The 18,568-nt window shown below is 43.8% G+C and overlaps 1 protein-coding gene across 1 annotated transcript; it reads left to right on the top strand.

The window, feature by feature from the left end:
• The first annotated feature begins 1,353 nt into the window (after positions 1-1,353).
• Positions 1,354-9,011, top strand: F3 (coagulation factor III, tissue factor). Its single transcript, XM_065675597.1, has 6 exons — positions 1,354-1,486; positions 3,183-3,297; positions 5,614-5,798; positions 6,171-6,352; positions 6,458-6,617; positions 7,743-9,011. The coding sequence occupies exons 1-6, from the start codon at positions 1,414-1,416 to the stop codon at positions 7,880-7,882; spliced, it is 855 nt and encodes a 284-aa protein (XP_065531669.1). The 5' UTR covers positions 1,354-1,413; the 3' UTR covers positions 7,883-9,011.
• Positions 9,012-18,568: the final 9,557 nt, after the last annotated feature.

Genomic DNA, 18,568 nt, shown 5'->3' with positions numbered 1-18,568 from the left:
CTATTCCCCTTAATTATATTACAGGTTGTACCATACAGGCTGTTTCCCACCTTCCCCACAGAATCACGACGAGCTGAGTGCGAACAGAGCTCCCTCTAGAGCTTGAGTATCAGTCGAGAACAGCACGCAAACCACCAGCTCCGCAACCTGAAAGTACTTAGAAAGGCAGCACTCTGAGAAAGAGTAACGCGTACACCAGAGAGGCCAGGGAGCCTGCGGCAAAGGCTGCAGGCTGAGATTCAAGAACACCTTGTGTCAGACACGGATTCCCTGTTACCTGTGAAAAAGACACACCTTTCCAATGTAAGCTTGTAGGAAAAGGGTTAACATGTCCCTGGTTTATGAGAGAGGTGAGGTACAAGCCCGTGAACCCTTGAACCTTATTTGTTGTCTTGGGAGAAGAGACCAACCCCACCTCACTACAACCTCCTGTCAGGCAGTTGCAGGGAGCGATAAGGCCCCCCCCCTGAGCCTTCTCTTCTCCAGACTGAACCCCCCAGGCCCCTCAGCCGTTCCCCATCACACTTGTGCTCCAGGCCCTGCACCAGCTCCATTGCCCTTCTCTGGCCCTGCTCCAGCACCTCAATGTCTCTCTTGTAGTGAGGAGCCCAGAGCTGAGCCCCTCAGTGACATGGTTTAGTGGTGGACTTGTCAGTCCTGGGGTAAAGGTTGAACCTCATGACTTTAAAAGGTCTTTTCTGAAGTAGCTGATTCTATGATTTATGACAGGTGAGGTTTGACAGAATTCGTGCACGCATCTGCATGGAGTTAGAGAACAGAGGACACAGCTGCACGCTTGTGTCAAATAGGTTGCATGGTGAGGCAAGAACTGACATATTTAGCCTTTCAGAACTTACAGGACCTCAGTTAACTGAGTCCCAACATCACTTCCACAGGACCAGCTGCCCTCCAGAGCACTCATTTCCAAGCAGGGGTGGTGCTAGCCCCCCTCGCCCTTCACAGCCAGCCAAAGGAGGTGAAGCTGGTTACCAGACCTCGCCCAGCTTCACCAGCATTCCATCCTCCGGCCAACAGAGGGGCAGGCAGCGCTGGTACAAGCGTATGGGCATACTGAAAAGGCGGGCTGCCACCGTGTCCAGGTGGGCCGCTCCCGGGGACACGGTGCCGGGGCTGGAGCCGCCCGGGAGACGTGCCCTGTGCCCCTCTCCTTACAGCAACTCCGGTTTCCTCGAAAATCCCCCGCTCCGCTTGCTCAACCCCGCCGTGCCTGAGCGCTTCCGCCAGCCCCGCTCCCCATGACCCCGGCCGGGCCGGCCACCCCGCCGCTCCCACCGCCTCCCTCCCTCGCCGGGCTGCAGTCCCCGCCTCTCCTCACACAGATATAAGTCACCGCCCCGCCAGCAGCTCACCGATTTCAGCCTTGCCGGGGCGCTGACAGAGTGCTACCTGAGGATGCTGCGCGCCGCCGCCGCCGGAGGACCGGCCCTACTGCTGAGTGCCCTGCTGTGGAGCCTGGCCGCCGCCGGTGGGTAACGGTGGGCGGAACGCTGGCGTTGGCTTGGGGGGGGTGGACAAGGCGGCGGTGCTCGGTCCTTCGAATGGAGAGAGGCCAGACGGCAGGCAGAGCCGCCCCGCAACGGTGGCTGTGGTGAGGGGGGCGGCGGCGGCTGTGGTGAGGGGGGGCAGCGGCTGTGGTGAGGGGGGGCAGCGGCTGTGGTGAGGGGGGGCCAGCGGCTGTGGTGAGGGGGCAGCGGCTGTGGTGAGGGGGCAGCGGCTGTGGTGAGGGGGGGCCAGCGGCTGTGGTGAGGGGGGGCGGCGGCTGTGGTGAGGGGGCAGCCGCTGCCCGGTGCGGGACTTAAGGCGGGAAAGCGCCGCTGCCGGTGGGCCCCGGCTCCGCTTCAGCGCCGAATGGCGCTGGTCGCCGCGGGCTGGTGTGTGGCGAAGGGAAGGTCCTTCATAACCATGGCCGGAGCGGTGCTGGGGAGCCCCAGGGGTCTGCTGCAGGGATCTGCTGACCTGCAGTAAGGTCTACGAGATCTGTTCCCCTCGTCCCTAGCGCTGAGGTTGTTGAGGCAGAGAGGATGGTGTTTAGATAATGGGATCTCGCTCAGGGAAAGGATGGATTTCCAGAGGTTACAGAGGTTGTACGGGGCTTTCCACTCGGGCTTCCTCACAGGCAGCTCCCTGCAGCGGCTGCGGTGTCTTCCCTCGCACCTCAGGTTGTCAGTGAGCTCATGTGTGGGGAGCCCCTCTTGCAAGGAACTGCAGGGCAGCCACTGGTTATTAAAGACTTTATCTTCCCCAAATAAATAAATAAATAGGGAAACGAGGCCTTCTGCAGCAGGTACAGCCAAGGATGAGCTTGAACCACCACATTGGTCTGGTCCTTCATGCTCATAGAATCATAGAATCACTTGAGTTGGAGAAGATCTTTAAGATGATCAAGTCCAACCCTTACCCCAGCACAGCCAAGGCCACCACTGACCCATGGCACTGAGGCCTCGTCTCCACGGTGTGTGCACACTTGCAGGGACGGTGACTCCAGCCCTGCCCTGGGCAGCCTGTTCCAATGCCTGAGCACCCTCTGGGGAAGGAATTGTTCCTCAGCTCCATCCAAACCTGCCCTGGTGCAGCTTGAGGCCGTTTCCTCTTGTCCCATCCCTTGTTCCTTGGGAGCAGAGCCCAGCCCCTCCTGGCTCCATCCTCCTGTCAGGCAGTTGTAGGGAGCAATAAGGCCCCCCCGAGCCTTCTCTTCTCTAGACTGAACCCCCCAGGCCCCTCAGCCATTCCCCATCACACTTGTGCTCCAGGCCCTGCATCAGCTCCGTTGCCCTTCTCTGGCCCTGCTGCAGCACCTCAATGTCTCTTGTAGTGAGGGGCCCAGGGCTGACCGCAGGATCTGAGTATTTTCAAGCTTCTGTAGCTTCTTCCGAGGCCCCAGTTCAAAAAGGAAGCATTAGACAGAACTCCAAATAAGTTACCTCAGATCTTCAGAGTTACAAGAGGGAAAATGATTTTCTTCTCCCATTTCTTGCTTCTGCCAGGATGCATTCCTTTAGTAAGATGAGAATGAGCCCAAAGGGCAGGACCAAGCCTTTTCCCCAAAAAGAACTTTTCCAAGTAGAAATTAAGAGCAACTGCTTCATTTAAGTAAACAGAGACTGCAAGGAACCAGGATATACATACAATATGATTGATGGCACTCTTTTCTGTATTTAAAGGCAATCCAGAACTACCAACAGCAGTTAATATAACTTGGTCTTCAATCAATTTTAAAACTATACTACAGTGGCAACCAAAACCATCAGGTTACCTCTATACAGTAGAAATCCATGGGTAAGTAGATAACACCAAGGTGTGTCCATTAATGGCAGTTGAGAGAATGAAAATAGAGCGTGTGGATATTTTGGAGACTGAATGTAAGAAGAGCCCAAACATAAAGATTTAGGAAAATTGCCAACCTATCTGTTAATACTTCTTTTTATCCAACTACAAGAATATCTGATTCACGCTTCTGGTTTCACCCACTTCAGAAATGGAGAGTTGAGCTTTAGATTAGTATTTCAGTTCTGAGGTTTGGTGCAGGCAAGCTGCACTGGAGATTTAGGGCTGGATACTTTGAAGAAGTTAACGCTCAGTCTTTACACAGAACTTCCATTTTTTGTGCCTTCCAACGTGTCTGGACTGGCTCTTTCATCTTTGGTCTTAGGAGGTGTGTGATAAATATGAGTCTGCATTTTATTCTAATTGTTGAATCATAGTCAATGAATAATTTGTCTTGCTGGGTAATACTAAAAATCACCTTTGTTTGCCTACCTCTGTTGAGACTTCCTCTGTAGTCATGTCTTATGTAAGCTGTGAAATATTGTGTACATAAAAAGTAGCCACCTTATGTGAAGAGTCATAACACCTCTTTCAATACTGCGCAAAAACTTCCATGAAGTTCAATAATAAATCTCTGCTGTTCTTAGCTCCCATATTAATTCACATCCCATTATTAAATATGCCCTAAGGGGAAACTGCATCATCAACTCTCCTACATCATAATGAAAATAACCATGTAGTCTTTAAAAGGGGCATAGAAATGAGAGTGCTTTCATGACTAATGGATGAAATATCAGTGCAATGGCCTAATGTGCTCATTTATTCTTTAAGGGAGTGATTAAATTAATAGACTTAAAAGCAGACACAGAATGAATTTTATGAAATTTATGAATCTGGAGTTTCTTTCCAGCAACTTGAGCTTGCAAAAAATTGGAGTCTGTTTGTCCAAGGTGCAGTAAGGGACTGGGTATAGTTCTGATACAGAGGCACTTCTTCAGACAAGGTGCTCTTATGGATGAAGTGTGCTTAAATATTTGTTTTCTCATCTATGTACAATTCCAGAGTACATTTGTTTGATCCCAAAGATCCAATCCCCTCCTGTCCCTTTTCAGGGCACCTCCAGGACACTGTCACTAACTGACCTGTGACACCATAAGAAATCTGATGAAGCGAGAAGGGAGTTCATATGGCTTTTCAGTATAACTTGACCTACTTGGAGGAAAACTCAGTTGTGAATTCCCGAAGAGCTGGCACTCTTGCTCTTTCAGCTGAGATCACACAGCTTTAATTTTCCTTATTCACCACCAAAATCTAGGACAAGAATTGAAGCAGTAATAGAATCATAGAATAGTTAGGGTTGGAAAGGACCTCAAGATCATCTAGTTCCAACCCCCCTGCCATGGACAGGGACACCTCTCACTAAACCATCCCACACAAGGCTTCATCCAACCTGGCCTTGAACACCACCAGTGATGGAGCACTCACAGCCTCCCTGGGCAACCGATTCCAGTGTCTCACCACCCTAACAGGAAAGAATTTCCTCCTTATATCCAATTTAAACTTCCCCTGTTTAAGTTTTAACCCGTTACCCCTTGTCCTGTCACTACAGTCCCTGACAAAGATATCTAATCTGTTTTTCCATTCCTTCTTATTAGGGAGTAAAATGGGAAAGTAACGTTTTTTCCTGGTTTCATTCTTATTTCTCAAGTAAACAGATCCGCTTCCTATAATTTAAAAATCAAGAGAAGTGCAGGGGTCATGGGTTTTGCCAATATTCTCAGCCTGCAGTGAAAATTGCTGCTACTGTCTGGTTCTTACTGTCATTTGTACCTGCATAAATGCAAAAACAAGTAACATACACGAGAAGACATTAAACAATTGGTATTTGTGTCAACAGAGCTTCCTGGGATAACTGATGTTTCTTAAGGCAATAGTTTTCAGATGCATCAGGAATAACACTTTCAAAGTGATTTATGCATATTATGGGGTTTAATTTAAATAAGTCAACTGCAGAAAAAAAAATCAGAACTACTTATGGTTTCTGTTAAAGTCATATAAAAGATTGAATTTTTAATTCATAGATGTATCCAGTAACATATTTCTGTAATTAATATGGATCACATCTTATTTACTTGATTATACTTTGAATTATAAAAGATAGTCGTACAGGACATTTTTTCCTCTCCTTTTCAGCCTAGTACACCTACAGGACTGTTCCACTGGATAAGGGAAATCTACAGTTTGAGGAGGGAAAAGTGTGTTTTAAATTATCTGAATATGCGAAAGGCTGGTTGGAAAGTGCTGACACTTCTTTCTTGCTCTTTTCAGACGGACATCTGACACCAAAAAGAAATGCATACTGACAGCAGAAACAGAGTGTGATGTCACTGACTTGCTCACGAATGTGAGAGAGACCTACACAGCACACATCCTGTCTGTAGCATCCTCAGGGATGGATAACTTTGAAGAACCACCTTTTGCAGTCTCTGAAAAATTTACACCTTATAGTCAAAGTAAGTAGGATTAAATCTTGCCGGAAACTTCCTTTCAAGATTACTTCCATTGACTCAAACAAGGTTAGGATTGGTCCAAAAGCTTTTTCCTATAGATTCTTACAGTAGCCATACTGCTACCTGAGAAGGAAAAATTCAGGCATGAAGCTTTCCCTGTGGCAGGGGAGTGTGTAAGGCTTTAGTTACCATTTGTTTCTCACTGCAGCGAGTACCATTTTATCTTTGTTACTAATCCAGGATTTCACTGTATTAATTTGGTGCTGTAAACTTGTAACATATTTGAGGAGGGAAGGGAGTGGAGGGAGGAAAAATAAAAAGCATGTTGCAGAGAAAGGATGATGTCAGGTTTTAATTCTGAAAATGCTTCTTTAGCTGTTCTTGGAAAACCAGAGATACAGAATTACACACAAGAAGGTTCCAAACTGAATGTTGTGTTCCAAGATCCACTTACACCATACACATTTCCTAATGGAAGCTTTCAAAGTGTTCGAGATATATTCCAAAATGACCTGGAATACAAGATCTACTACTGGAAAGATCAAAGTTCTGGGAAGGTAAGGTCTAACTCTGCTTTTTACATGTAGCTGTATTACAGCTACACAATTCCTGTGCTCCCTTAAGAATGTCTGCAGAAAACACTTTTTTTTTTTTCTTTACAGAAAGATGCAATAACAAAAAGCCATAAATTTGAAGAAAGAGTTGACAGCTCAAAGAACTATTGCTTCTACATACAGGGAATCATTACCTCCCGCAGAGAAAAACGCAATGGTCAAGAAAGCATGGTGCTTTGTACCAGTATAGGAAGGAATATCTTAGATGGTAGGTATCTGGTGAAGTTTGTCCTACAGTCTTAAGCATTCTAACAAAAAGTCACTTCCATTCTGAGTATATTTTTACACTTCCTTAAACTGTGATGCCTGTTACAGAATAAACTGTGAGAGGACACAGTCTGAACATGGGAAGAACTCATACTAAGCAGGAACCCATCATCTTTAGCTGTTGGGGTTCGTTTTAGGGTTTTGCTCAACTGTTTTAGCTACTTTTAAATTGTATGAGCTGATGACTAGTCACTGAGGTTTCAGACTGTATCACTAGCCTTCAGCTTCATTTTGTTGTTTCCTGATCACTTTACTCAGATCCTTCCCAATAACAGGTCCCACAGTAAATGCTTGAAGGATTTAGCTCTAAAACATAGGAGTGCTGGAAACTATTGACTTGTTTGAACTGAACTTTAGTTACTATCTCAAAAGCAGATACTGAGACTTTCTTTACTGTTACATGACAAAGTCAGAGGTCGGCAGATAGACTTCTTTACTGGTAAATAAGTTAGTGAGTGGTTGGTGGACCAGTCTAATTCCAGACGAACAATTTGGATAACACTTTCTTCAATGTGAAGTCATCAACAGTGATTAAATAATGCTAACTGGCTGTACTGTATCTTTCTCCTCCACCAGTTAAGAATATCTGCACTCTAGAAAAGCTCTCCTAAAATTAGCAAATCAACTCTCCCAAATTACCTTTCTTGTCTAGATACATATTTTTGTTTATCACAATAGTTGAATTCTAGTAAAGTACAACTTGAATAGAGATCTCCTCTGTTGGTGTTTGGTACCCTTTAAGCTAGAATAAATTTCTACTTGGACTTACTTTCACGGAAGTAGTGCAGGCGTAAGGGGAATAGTTTGGCTTACTCCTGTGGTGGTGTTTTTAGTGCACTAACTAGATTAAAATCTAGTGTGAACCAGGTGAAATAAAGCTTTACCTCAGTTCAACAAATTCAGGTGAAAACAAATTCAGTTCACACTGAGGTAGTCACTCCACCCCTGTGATACTTACAATACAGCAAACATGTTGCAGTTTAGTGGAGCGGGTTCTAAGAACTTGGAGCACTGTAACACTATGGTTTCTGGTATCTAAATCTTCATGTTTTTTTCTCCCCTGCAGAGTATGGAGCAGAATTTTTTATCATCATAGCAGTGATAGTGATTGCGATCATCACCTCTGCTGTTGTCCTGCCAGTGATCCTCTGTAAACGCAAGAAGGCAAAAGCTGCAAGAGAAAAGGAACCGCTTAATGGTGTCTAAGGAAAAGTTACTATCAACACTAATGTTCAATGGCACTTCATAAACAAAGAAAAAACCCAACCAAACAACAACAAAACCCATGCATTGGGGAATATGGCAGAGCCTTTTAGCCTCTCCAATATGGGAATTTTGAAGCCCCAACTTTTACATGGATTCAGAAATCTGTTAGATGGTCACAGATGAAAACTCCAGAGGAAAAATCCTGGGTCATTAGTGGCTGGAGGAGTTTTCTGGTGACCTGTTGCACTAGCCTAACCTTGCTCATACTCTCTTCCCAAGTTCCTTCTGTTGTCCTGTCTGAAACAGGATTCTGAACTACATAGACTTTGACTTGACCAGGTACAGCCGTTCTGAAAGTATGGCCTCTCTGAGCCAGAAGATTTATGGTACTTGTGAGGGGAAAAACACTACTTTTGAGAAATCCCTGCCGATGGCAGGGGGGTTGGAACTAGATGATCTTAAGGTCCTTTCCAACCCTAACTATTCTATGATTCTGAGTGTCCTTTACCTTATGAAAAGGAACATCTTTTTGTTTCTGTGAAACAAAACCTGTATTTATTCTGACTTTCTTTTAACATTATTAACTGGGGAAATGATCTGTTAGTTCAGGTGTGACAGATGCTACTATGATTTCTGCTCTTCTTGGATAAAATTAACTTTGTTTATTTATCTTAGGATAGAAACAAAGGTAAACCAACTGAAATTACTGTACTGGTGACTTATAAGGAACACACTTGAAGCAGGTAGCTGCTATCCATCTGTAAAGCATATCCAGATTACCCTACACCTAGAGCTATACAGACAGGCTAGTCTGAAGATTTGAAGTAAGTGTTACAACAAATGCTTTGCAGTTTTTGAGTCAGTAGTAACTCACTTCATGCAAGCACTGAGTAGGTAGCAGTATTTACTGCATTTAAAACCTTATTTTTAATTAAACAGTTAGTGAATGAATAGCTTATGTGGTACAGAATCAAATCATCTCGGTGATGGGACTTGGAGGTACCTGTTGCTTTGACTCTTTTAATATTTATTTTATAAATGGGAATCTAATTTTTATACTGGTGATATATGTATTTATGATGGTAATTTATACTTTTCTAGGGAAATAAAGGTGACTGGCAAAATCAGACTTTGGCTTCTTTTGTTTTAAATGAAGCACAATGTTTATTCCAGAACCAAATTAAAAACACATGTAAGGAACTTCTCTTGTGCCAGCAATATAGGCAAGCTGCAACTGATGCTGGGATTTGCTGCTGCTAAACCAAATCAGAACAAATGGAGGGAGGAAAGATGCATTTTGTAGGTGGTACTAACTGACTGCTTGTCTCCAAGCTTTATGTGTGTCTTAAAAGAAGATAACCACTACATAAGGAGAAGAAATAACATCAGGTAAAATTAATATCCCTATCTACCACTTTTGACAGACTAGAATTTTGTGGTTTTCACCAATGCTGTATTACAGATCCCTTGTTTGTATGGATTAAGACTCCTGTGAACTTGAGTGTGCTTGACAGCAGTTTTCTTAGTTCTCCAATTCCCCTTCTATAAAGAAGGAAGAAAACAGAACACCACAGTTCTGCTCCAAAAACCCCTTTACTTGATATTGTGCAATAGCTGCTTAATGAACTTTCTGCTGATGGATAAGGCTTGCGAGGAGGAGGAATTTTGCAACAACAATCAAATATAGAGCTTATGGAAGTAAATTCAAAACATTCCAAAGCTGTCATCACTACTTCCCTTCCCGGCGCTATTCTGTTTCCTCAGCTTCATTTGTGCCAAGCTTAGCAAAGAGTTCTCAGGAAAGGACAGCCTGAAGGCTTACAGCATTGCCTTTGCTAAAATATAGCCGGAGTTAATTGTCATGAGCTACATAGGGTGATGTTATAAATCATGTTTCCCCAACTCGGAGAGTCTGTGGTTTTCTGAGTATGGATATGAATATTTTTATAGACAGAAAGAACCAACACCCACAGGAATGCAAACAAGTGCCTTAAAAGGCGTGAGAGTGAGCCACTGCTGCAGGAGTTCTGGAGACCTGGAGCACTTCTGTTCCCAAGCTGCAGCACGTTATCATCCAAACACCAGACCCCATTGCAAACAGGGTTTTTGCTCTTTGTGGAGCCACTAAAGGGGCTTTTTTTATTGCAAACTTCCTGCTGTATTGTCCCTTGGGCCAGTGCACTGAGCCCACGCAAATGCTTTATGTATACAGAGATTTAGCTTCCTGAGAGAATCGGTGGGCAGAAGCAGTTGTTGAATAACAGTATTGTCACTAGGAAGAAAGACTACATCTTATCTAGGGCACGTGTGGCTGCTTCACTGTCCTGATTTAAGACGGAGCCAGCTACCCAGGGAAGCAGTGTAAGGAAAGGAAGGCTTTTCCTGTGCACCTAAATTCCCTGGCTTATCTTCTAAGCAGGTTTCTGTAATGTGTTCCTAATGATGCTGGTGATTCCCCTGCTCTGCTTTGCTCCCTGTCACCTGTGGCAGGAAAAGGTACCCAGCTATTTAAAGTAGATAAAAAGATTTGCACAGTGCTCCGTAAGAGACCACAGCAGTTGTGTTCTCTGCTTATACAAATGAACGTGCAACACTGCGTACTGGAATAAGCTACTTTTATAGCACTGTTTAAAACCACATTATTCTTCGCGAGGGAATATAGGCTGATATTGTTCTGCTTGTTTTTTGCCAGCCCTACTGGAATTACAGACAATAAAATTACTAGCCCAGGTTGCTCAGTGTTTGTATCACATATATGGTAGATATGGCAGCAAACAGCTTAGCTAATTATTTCTAGCAGACTCAGCTCTGTGCTGTGAGAGGGCTGCTGCTGAAAGGCTGGTGATAAGAATGTGATTACAAGCTTAACTTGGATCACTAGTTATGTGGCAACTCAGGAGAAGGAGTTTCTGTATGAAGTAAGTGAGAATAAACAGCTGTACTGGATTCCTTCTTGGTTTTGTAATGCATTTTGTAGGTTAAAAGTGATTGCTACTCAGTTTCAGAACCCTGTAATACGCAGGAACGAGTGGGCTTTCCTCAGCAGCAGACTCAAGAGTCAATCAAGTAGTCTTCCAATTGCACATTATTTATCCAGATACAACTAACCACACTTTCTATAGTCTATGTTTGACAGGATGGGGCAGCCACAGCTTCTCTGGGCACCTTGTGCCAGCACTTCACTCACCCTCCTGCCTAATATCTAATCTAAACCTACCCTCTGTCCATTTAAAGCCATCTATTGAATAATGGTAACTAATTGGGTAATGGATCAATAGCTTCCAGAATATTTCCTAGCACTGCTCTGAGTGCGTTTCTCAGTGCACCCATTTACCTGTAAATATTAATGCTTTCAGTGGCTTGTTTAAACTAGCAATGAAGTTACAAATCTGACCTCAAAGAATGTTCATAGGTTTGTTGTATTTGCTGATGCATTTTTTCCTATTCTAATTTTCAAACTTTCTACCTTATTACTTAGAGAAATATTTAAATAGATTCTGTTATCTTTTCAGTGCGTATATTCTTGATCCTTTTGAATACTTATGGCCTGCGATGTGTTGCAGAATTCTTCCCTGGAAATAAATGTGCAAGCCTAGTTACTGTTTTATCTGGTGCAATAATTTAATTCCACGGTCATTTTGCTTTTAATGACTAATTTATAAACCAGACAATATTTGCTCAGACAAATAGTCATAAATTATATTGCTGATGATGGATAACTTTAACATTTTAATGACTACATTGTGTTGCTTGATAAAATATGTTATAAATTATGCTTTAATAGGATCATACCTATTTTAGCAGTAGGTCAGCACTACTGCTTCTGTTTGCTCTTAAGCCCCAGTGTGAATATTCCTCAGCTTTTTCTGTGACATTGGTTTCAATGGCAGGGCTAAATTTGGGGGAATACTCCTCTGGCATGAATGACAAAGGTGTTTGAATCAGTAGGGTGGGAAAGGGACTTAATCTTCTTGCTGTGTCAGTGGGAAAACTCCAGCGGAAGCACAGTGAGGATCTGTGTCCCCAAAGACATCATATGCTTATAAAAGAAATCAGCTTTTGATTTTGGTTTAGATTTCTTGTCGAGATGATGTTCACAGCATCAGATTTGGTTCTTGTTTGTATCACTTTAAAGACTTCTTCCAGGAATGCTCATAAGCTCATAAATCCATCTTTGCTTAGCAAAACAGTTAATTTTGAGGTGCCTCTATAAAATGATGCATGTAATTTTAATTTACTACATGTTTTCCTGAATAGATGAAAAAAAGTTATTATAAAGTATAGCTAAGGATTTGGGAATGTGACCACAAGTCTGATGGAAGAGTAGTTACATTTCAGCATTAAATCTTGGTGATGCCTTCAGAGATTCTGAGCCATGATCCTACAACCAGCATTTAGCAAGATTCCTTTTGAAGTAACAGACCCTGTGCAGAAAACCTGTTCCCGGTTCAGCTAACCCAGGACACCAATTTCCTACCCCTCTGCCGGACATTTCTGCTACGCCTAGTCTGCTGGTTTAACAGCCTGTGATTCCCATGGACAAAATCAGCCAGATTAGCTCAGATTACTGGATGGAACTGCTTGTGGTAGTCCAGTGAATGATGGAGGTGCCAGCAGGCTGTTGATGTGGCGGTTTGTGCTCATTTTCTGTGGCCGTGTGCTAGCAAAACAACCATCACTGCTGTTAATGAGATTTAGCAGGAAACGTGTCAAAGTTTGTCAGTCTGGATGCTGGGCAAGGAACAGTTTTACTTCTTGCTTTCTTCAACCTGTGAGATGAACCTGATCATCTTTTCTGATATTGAGCACATTCTGACATTCTTTGCCAGTCCTACACTGTATATAAATATGCACTATTAGTTCTACGCTTCCTGTGACTGTAGTGTGAGGGAACTGATTTTTGCTGGAATCCAAAGCTTAAGAGTCAAAGTTCACAAGGAGGTGGACAAGCTCCTCATACACAAGGCCACACGAGCAGCATGTGGGTTTTGTTAGGGCTTCACTTTGTTACGTAGCAGGGTTTCAGTCTTAAAGTGTTCACATAAAGTTTTGGTCTGCTACTTGGGTGGCATTTTATTTGTTTTAAATACAATATCATCTTCACTCAAGTATAACATAGTGCTTACTTGGAATTACAGCCGAATTGTTCAGTTGGAGTTTAACGGGCAAGGTTATTGTACTCCGCAATACCCTGTGTATAGGTCTCCAACTGAAAATGAATTGTCACTTTCACAGGAGGAATACAGTGCAACTTCTGTGGGCAGTCATTCCTTAGAAGAAGAAAACTGTAACATTGAGAAGAAATATGAAGATCTTACAAGGTAACTGCTTAAAAATCTGACTGCAGTTAATTCCTACACGTGTCTGCTGTAGTGAATTACAGTGCATTGATCTGTTCTGCATAAAGGCAATTAGAAAAGATGGAGTTTGAAAAGAAAGAACTTGCTTGTCAGCTCAGAAAGGAAGATGAGAGTCTGCAGTGCAGTCAATTGCAGCTTGAAGAGAAAATTGCAGAATATAATGGATTAACCAGACAACTGGGATCGGCTTTGGAAGAAGGGAGAAAAATGGTATTGATGATTTAATACATCTCTTCAGCTTGTTTGCCATTGTTAGCTAAAAACAGCATTAAAACCAAACGTGCTTGAGAAGAAGAGATGGGACAAGATTGTTTTACATGAAGGGAGCAGTACTAAAAAGTGATTGGGAATTTGGGCACGTTTAAATAGGGATTTCACAGTTCAGTTTCTCTGTGGAGTTCGGATCCTGTTGAAATGAATGTCAAAGTTCAGAGGACGAACAGTTCCCTATCATTTTATTTGAAGACAAATCAAAACCTTCAACCACCCAATATCGAATCCCACAGAAAAGCCTCTGGACAAAACCTTGTTTTTTCCTTATTTTGTTTGAAATAGGCAGCCCACAAGAACTTCAACGGGAAGGTCTCATTTTAGAGCAAGGCTTTGCACACTTTCAGTATTAAGCAGAAACTTGTTATCTGTAGGAAGGATGCACCCAGTAAATCACATGGGAGAGGAAATGAGATTGCAGTTATTTGTTTAATGAGAAAATATGTGCGAAATCGTCATTTCTGTCCCAGATTTATCGTGTTGAAATAAACCTGAATTTTCTCAGTACTGAGCATAGTGGTTTGGGTTTGAAAAAACCAACTTTGGCTTAACTTACAAATGAGTGACAGAAGTGACAGCTGCTCCCTCCTCACGTTTTTAGCCAAACTGGAATTTCTTTCCGATTTTGCTAGAATATTTCCAAGGTTTGTCTAGTTTGTTCTGTGCATGGGAAATAACTCCCCACTTGCAGCACTGTGTGCAGTGCTCGTGTCCTCAACATGAGGAGGACACGGAGCTGTTGGAGCAAGTCCAGAGGAGGCCAGGAGGATGATCAGGGGCTGGATCACTTCCCGTATGAAGACTGGCTGAGAACACTGGGGCTGTTCAGCCTGGAGAAGGGAAGGTGCATGGAGACCTCATAGCAGCCTTCCAGTGTCTAAAGGGGGCTACAGGGATGCTGGAGAGGGACTCTTCATCAGGGACTGTAGCGATAGGACAAGGGGTAATGGGTTCAAACTGAAACAGGGGAAGTTCAGGTTGGATATAAAGGAAGAAGCTCTTCCCTGTGAGGGTGCTGAGGCGCTGGCACAGGGTGCCCAGAGAAGTGGTAAATGCCCCATCACTGGCAGTGTTCAAGGCCAGGCTGGATGGAGTCCTGGGTGACAGGGTCTAGGGTGAGGCGTCCCTTTCCACGGCAGGGGCTGGAACTGCATGATCTTAAGGCCCTTTCCAACCCAAACTATTCTATAATTCTGTTAGCTGACAGGACAGGCAGTGGAGCTGCCAGTGCTAAGGTGTAAGAACATACTTTGGTTTGGGTTTGAAGTGAAAGAAAATGTACCTCATTTCTCTCTCATTACCCTCGCAGGTGGCTGAAGAACTGGAAAAGACGTCATGCAGAGAACAAGCCCTTCGGACAAAAATGCTGGTCCTTGAGGCCGAAGTGAGAGAGGGGCAAGAAAAGAAAAACCAGCTCCTCTGCATATTTCACCACGTGAGCAAATAACACTGCTTATGACTTCAGGAATTACTACATCAGCACTTACAATCAAAGTTCCTTTCACTGAAACACACACTGCTGATGAAATTGACACACGCTTTTGGGAACAGCAAAGGAATTCCATTTGACAACAGACTTTGTATATTGACATTTCTAATAGACTTAACAGATGCCCAGTCTAACCAAATCACTCGAGTAATATTGAGTTTACAGCTCTTATTCAATCCAGTGTTCCCGGCAAGGCAAAAATCAAAGAATGTGTATGAAGTTGTAATCTCCTCCTCATGCTGAGTGAACACACCTGGATTTTAGTAAACGCGTGATGGTTCCATAATGACACAGTGGCGTCTTTTTAGTTGTTCCTGATTTGATGACAAGATTCAGGTCTCACTGGAATTTGTGAGCAGCTTTCATCTTCTGTACTGATGTTGCACAGGAACAGAGTTGGTAACAAAAGAGATGTTCGCATTTTTCAAACCATCGGGCCTTTAAATGCCAGGATTCTGTTGTTCCTTACCTCTTCAGCGAAGCCACAGTCTGAGAAGGATTTGGGTGAGTAATGTTCTCTGCAGATAAATAAAGGAATCTGTTCCATTGTTTTAGCTAAGCCAGAAAATTTCAGCCCATTTTCTGTTAATAAAATATCCCACACAGTTGAATTCTCCAGACCAGTGCTGGCAAATCCTGTGCTTTGATTCAGTCAGAGATTTGTCCTGTGATCAGTAATAATAAGCTACAAAGCCATTTCAAGTTAATAGAGAAGACACTGGAAAGGTTTTCCATCACTCTCCCACACTTCCCAAGCCAATATCCTGTATTCTGGCTTGCAGCATTCAAGGTTAAATTCAAGCCAATCGAATGCAAACTCTATTCAAGATTGAATAAGACCTCAGAGATGTGGTTCTGAATTCAGTGTGCTTTTATCAGTTTTTATCTGTTTCAAGTGCAGCTTCATGTCTGCTTTTACCCTAAGACAAAAGTGTTCTTGAAACAAGATCAGACGTTGGCTGGTGGTTTATTCTATTACAAACAGTTTTTCAGAGGAAATTCTTGCTGTGCTAAAGAGAAAAGAAATTGTCTTGTATTTGGTCCCAGAAAAACTCCCAGGATGTTTTCAAGTGGTTTCCATTTGAAGTTCAGAGGTAAAGTACAAATGAGCGAGATCTTTATGTCTGAGAGAGCTGCTCTAAATTAATTAAATGCTTTTTATTCCAACTACATTTACACATAACTGAGGATGCCTTATGGAAAACGAGGAAATGGTTTTATTCCTGTTGTTGTAGTGAAAGTGGGAAAAATAGGGCTGTGAGGGTAACTTCATTCAGTTACTGACCTGATTACTTTGGGCCAGGGCTGGCTTGAAATCTGAGGCTATAATTCCAGTTTTTTAAGAACGAATTCATTTCAACCAACCAGCATCTGGAATCTGTAATAGACAAAGCAGTAAATACCTGGGTATCTGCAGCATGTACATAGCATATATATATATATATATATATATAAAACATGCAATCTCTGATGTGCACCAGGGATGGAACTGGTGAGCAGGTAGGATTGCTATCAGCCATCTTTTTTGTATAAGGAACTACAGGCATCAAAAATCACACTGAATACCAGTAGCAGATGTTCATTGACAAATGAAGATGAGAGCGTTGAGCCCAGGACAGATTTAAGCTGCCCTGAATCTCTCATGGGAAGAATTCAGGCAGTGAGTTCTTCCATTCCCAGGCCTTTTCCTGAGTATCAGCCCAGTCAAACACATTCACTTCGGTCCTGACTGAACATAAACAGAGCCTTGACATTTTGTGGCCTTTTTGAAACCCTTCAGTTTTGTGGAGCCTCTGAAACCTTTCCCAGGTAAATGGCACTTCCAACAACCAGGTACCAGCCGCCTTACCTGATTACTGATTGATTTGTGTTCTCCTTCTAAGCTCATTGCATTTCTCTTTGTGTTTTCCTTTAGAACAAACAGCACCATGAAGTACGTTTGAAGGAGCTGGAGAACAGCCTGCGTAAGTCTGAGAATAAGCGCCAGAGCATGCAGAATTGCGTGCAGCTCCTGAGAGCTTCCTACGCCATCACGTCGGGCTGAATTCTGGACTGGATTATAAGGAAACTCCCCAAGGTTTGGCTCTCGGTCTCGCTGCGGGCAGAGCAGACTGCAGGACAGCAGCGCTAGGTGTGTAAGCGCGGGCTGTGCGCGCAGAGCCGTGCAGCGCTCTGTGCATTTACTGCGTGTTCGGTCCTGTGCTCTAAAACCTTACGTGTGTCCTTTAGCCCGTGGTAAATACAGGGGATCACAGACTGCCCTTCAGTTCACATGGGGGAAAAGAACGGCCATGGGTGGGTTGCACAAGACTTTGCCTGTTTTAGTTATTAATGATTCGATGATATGCATCAGACCTCACACTTCTGTAACTGGAGAAATCCGGCTGCCCAAGATAATGGCATCTGTCCTGCTAAGAGAGACAAGAATTACAGGAGCATTCCATTCCCTTCCTTTCTTTTCCCTGTAGCTCAGCAGCGATGCAGCACGCACGGCTGCTCGGCAGGAGATGGAAGCCATCACAAGGCTGTGCCATCCAGCCTTTTTCCCACACATCCCATTATGATCTGGAGCACACTGTAGTGGTATTTTACAAATGGAAGCAGGAAAGTATTTCAGATACAGAGGGAGTTTGAGCTCTGAATGTGCTGATGGAGCCTGTCACAGGGGCACAGCTCCAGGGAGGTATTGAAGTGTTTGGGTACAAGAGCTGCTGTCCCTGGGGTCAGACTGACTTAACTCTCAGGTTGCACCCATTCAGCTGATACGGGGCTAATACAAAACCCAGTTCTGACTGAGAAAGTCATTGATTTATAGACACATGCTGGGAGATGTTTGCCAAAAAGTAGTACTTTCAGTTCAAAATAGGCAATTTAGAATGTGTCTTTATCTATTTTTTTGACTGGAAATGTAAGTTCGTTCATGCAGACACTTCCTGTTGGTTAAATGTAGCATTTCATTGGTAGGTACAATGTGTAGAATGTTGATGTGTTTTTCCTTCTTTGCAATACTTACCATCCTGACAAACACTGATCGGTGTCAATGAGCTGCTTGTGTGCACTTTGAAAGACAAAAGTGTTTCATATCTATGGCACACAGTAGTAAATATTTCTGTTAAACCTGGGGGTTTGCATTTCACACACACAGACCCATGTCTGTGTTCATTTAGTTCTGTTTGTGCTACGGTGAAAATAGCAAAACCTTTTTGAAGTCCTCGGATATGAAGAAAAGATTCCAGAAACCAAGTGCTGAACCCATGAAAGGTTTTTAAAAGCTCATCTCGGACAATTCAATGCTTTCCATTGACGACTGATGCAAAGACGGGCAGCCCCTGCGCTGCAGCCTGCAGGAACCTGGCTCACAAGAATCACTCCCCTGACACGAGCACCTTGCCCGCAGCGACCCTGACTCAGGGGACGCGTCGTTCCCCCAGAGAACACTCGCCTCGCTCTGCCCTATTCCATGCAGCCTGTTCCATGTGCCTGGAATGCTGCGAGGTTTCCTCAGCACCTCCCTGCTCAACCCCCGCCATTGCCCTGACCACAGCTGCAGGCACCGCTGCCCCGCCC

The sequence above is a fragment of the Lathamus discolor genome, chromosome 3 (genome assembly GCF_037157495.1).
Source record: "Lathamus discolor isolate bLatDis1 chromosome 3, bLatDis1.hap1, whole genome shotgun sequence".
NCBI classification, from domain to species: domain Eukaryota; kingdom Metazoa; phylum Chordata; class Aves; order Psittaciformes; family Psittacidae; genus Lathamus; species Lathamus discolor.
Note: the sequence above shows the minus strand (reverse complement) of the source record. Positions and strands in the feature narration are given on the sequence as shown.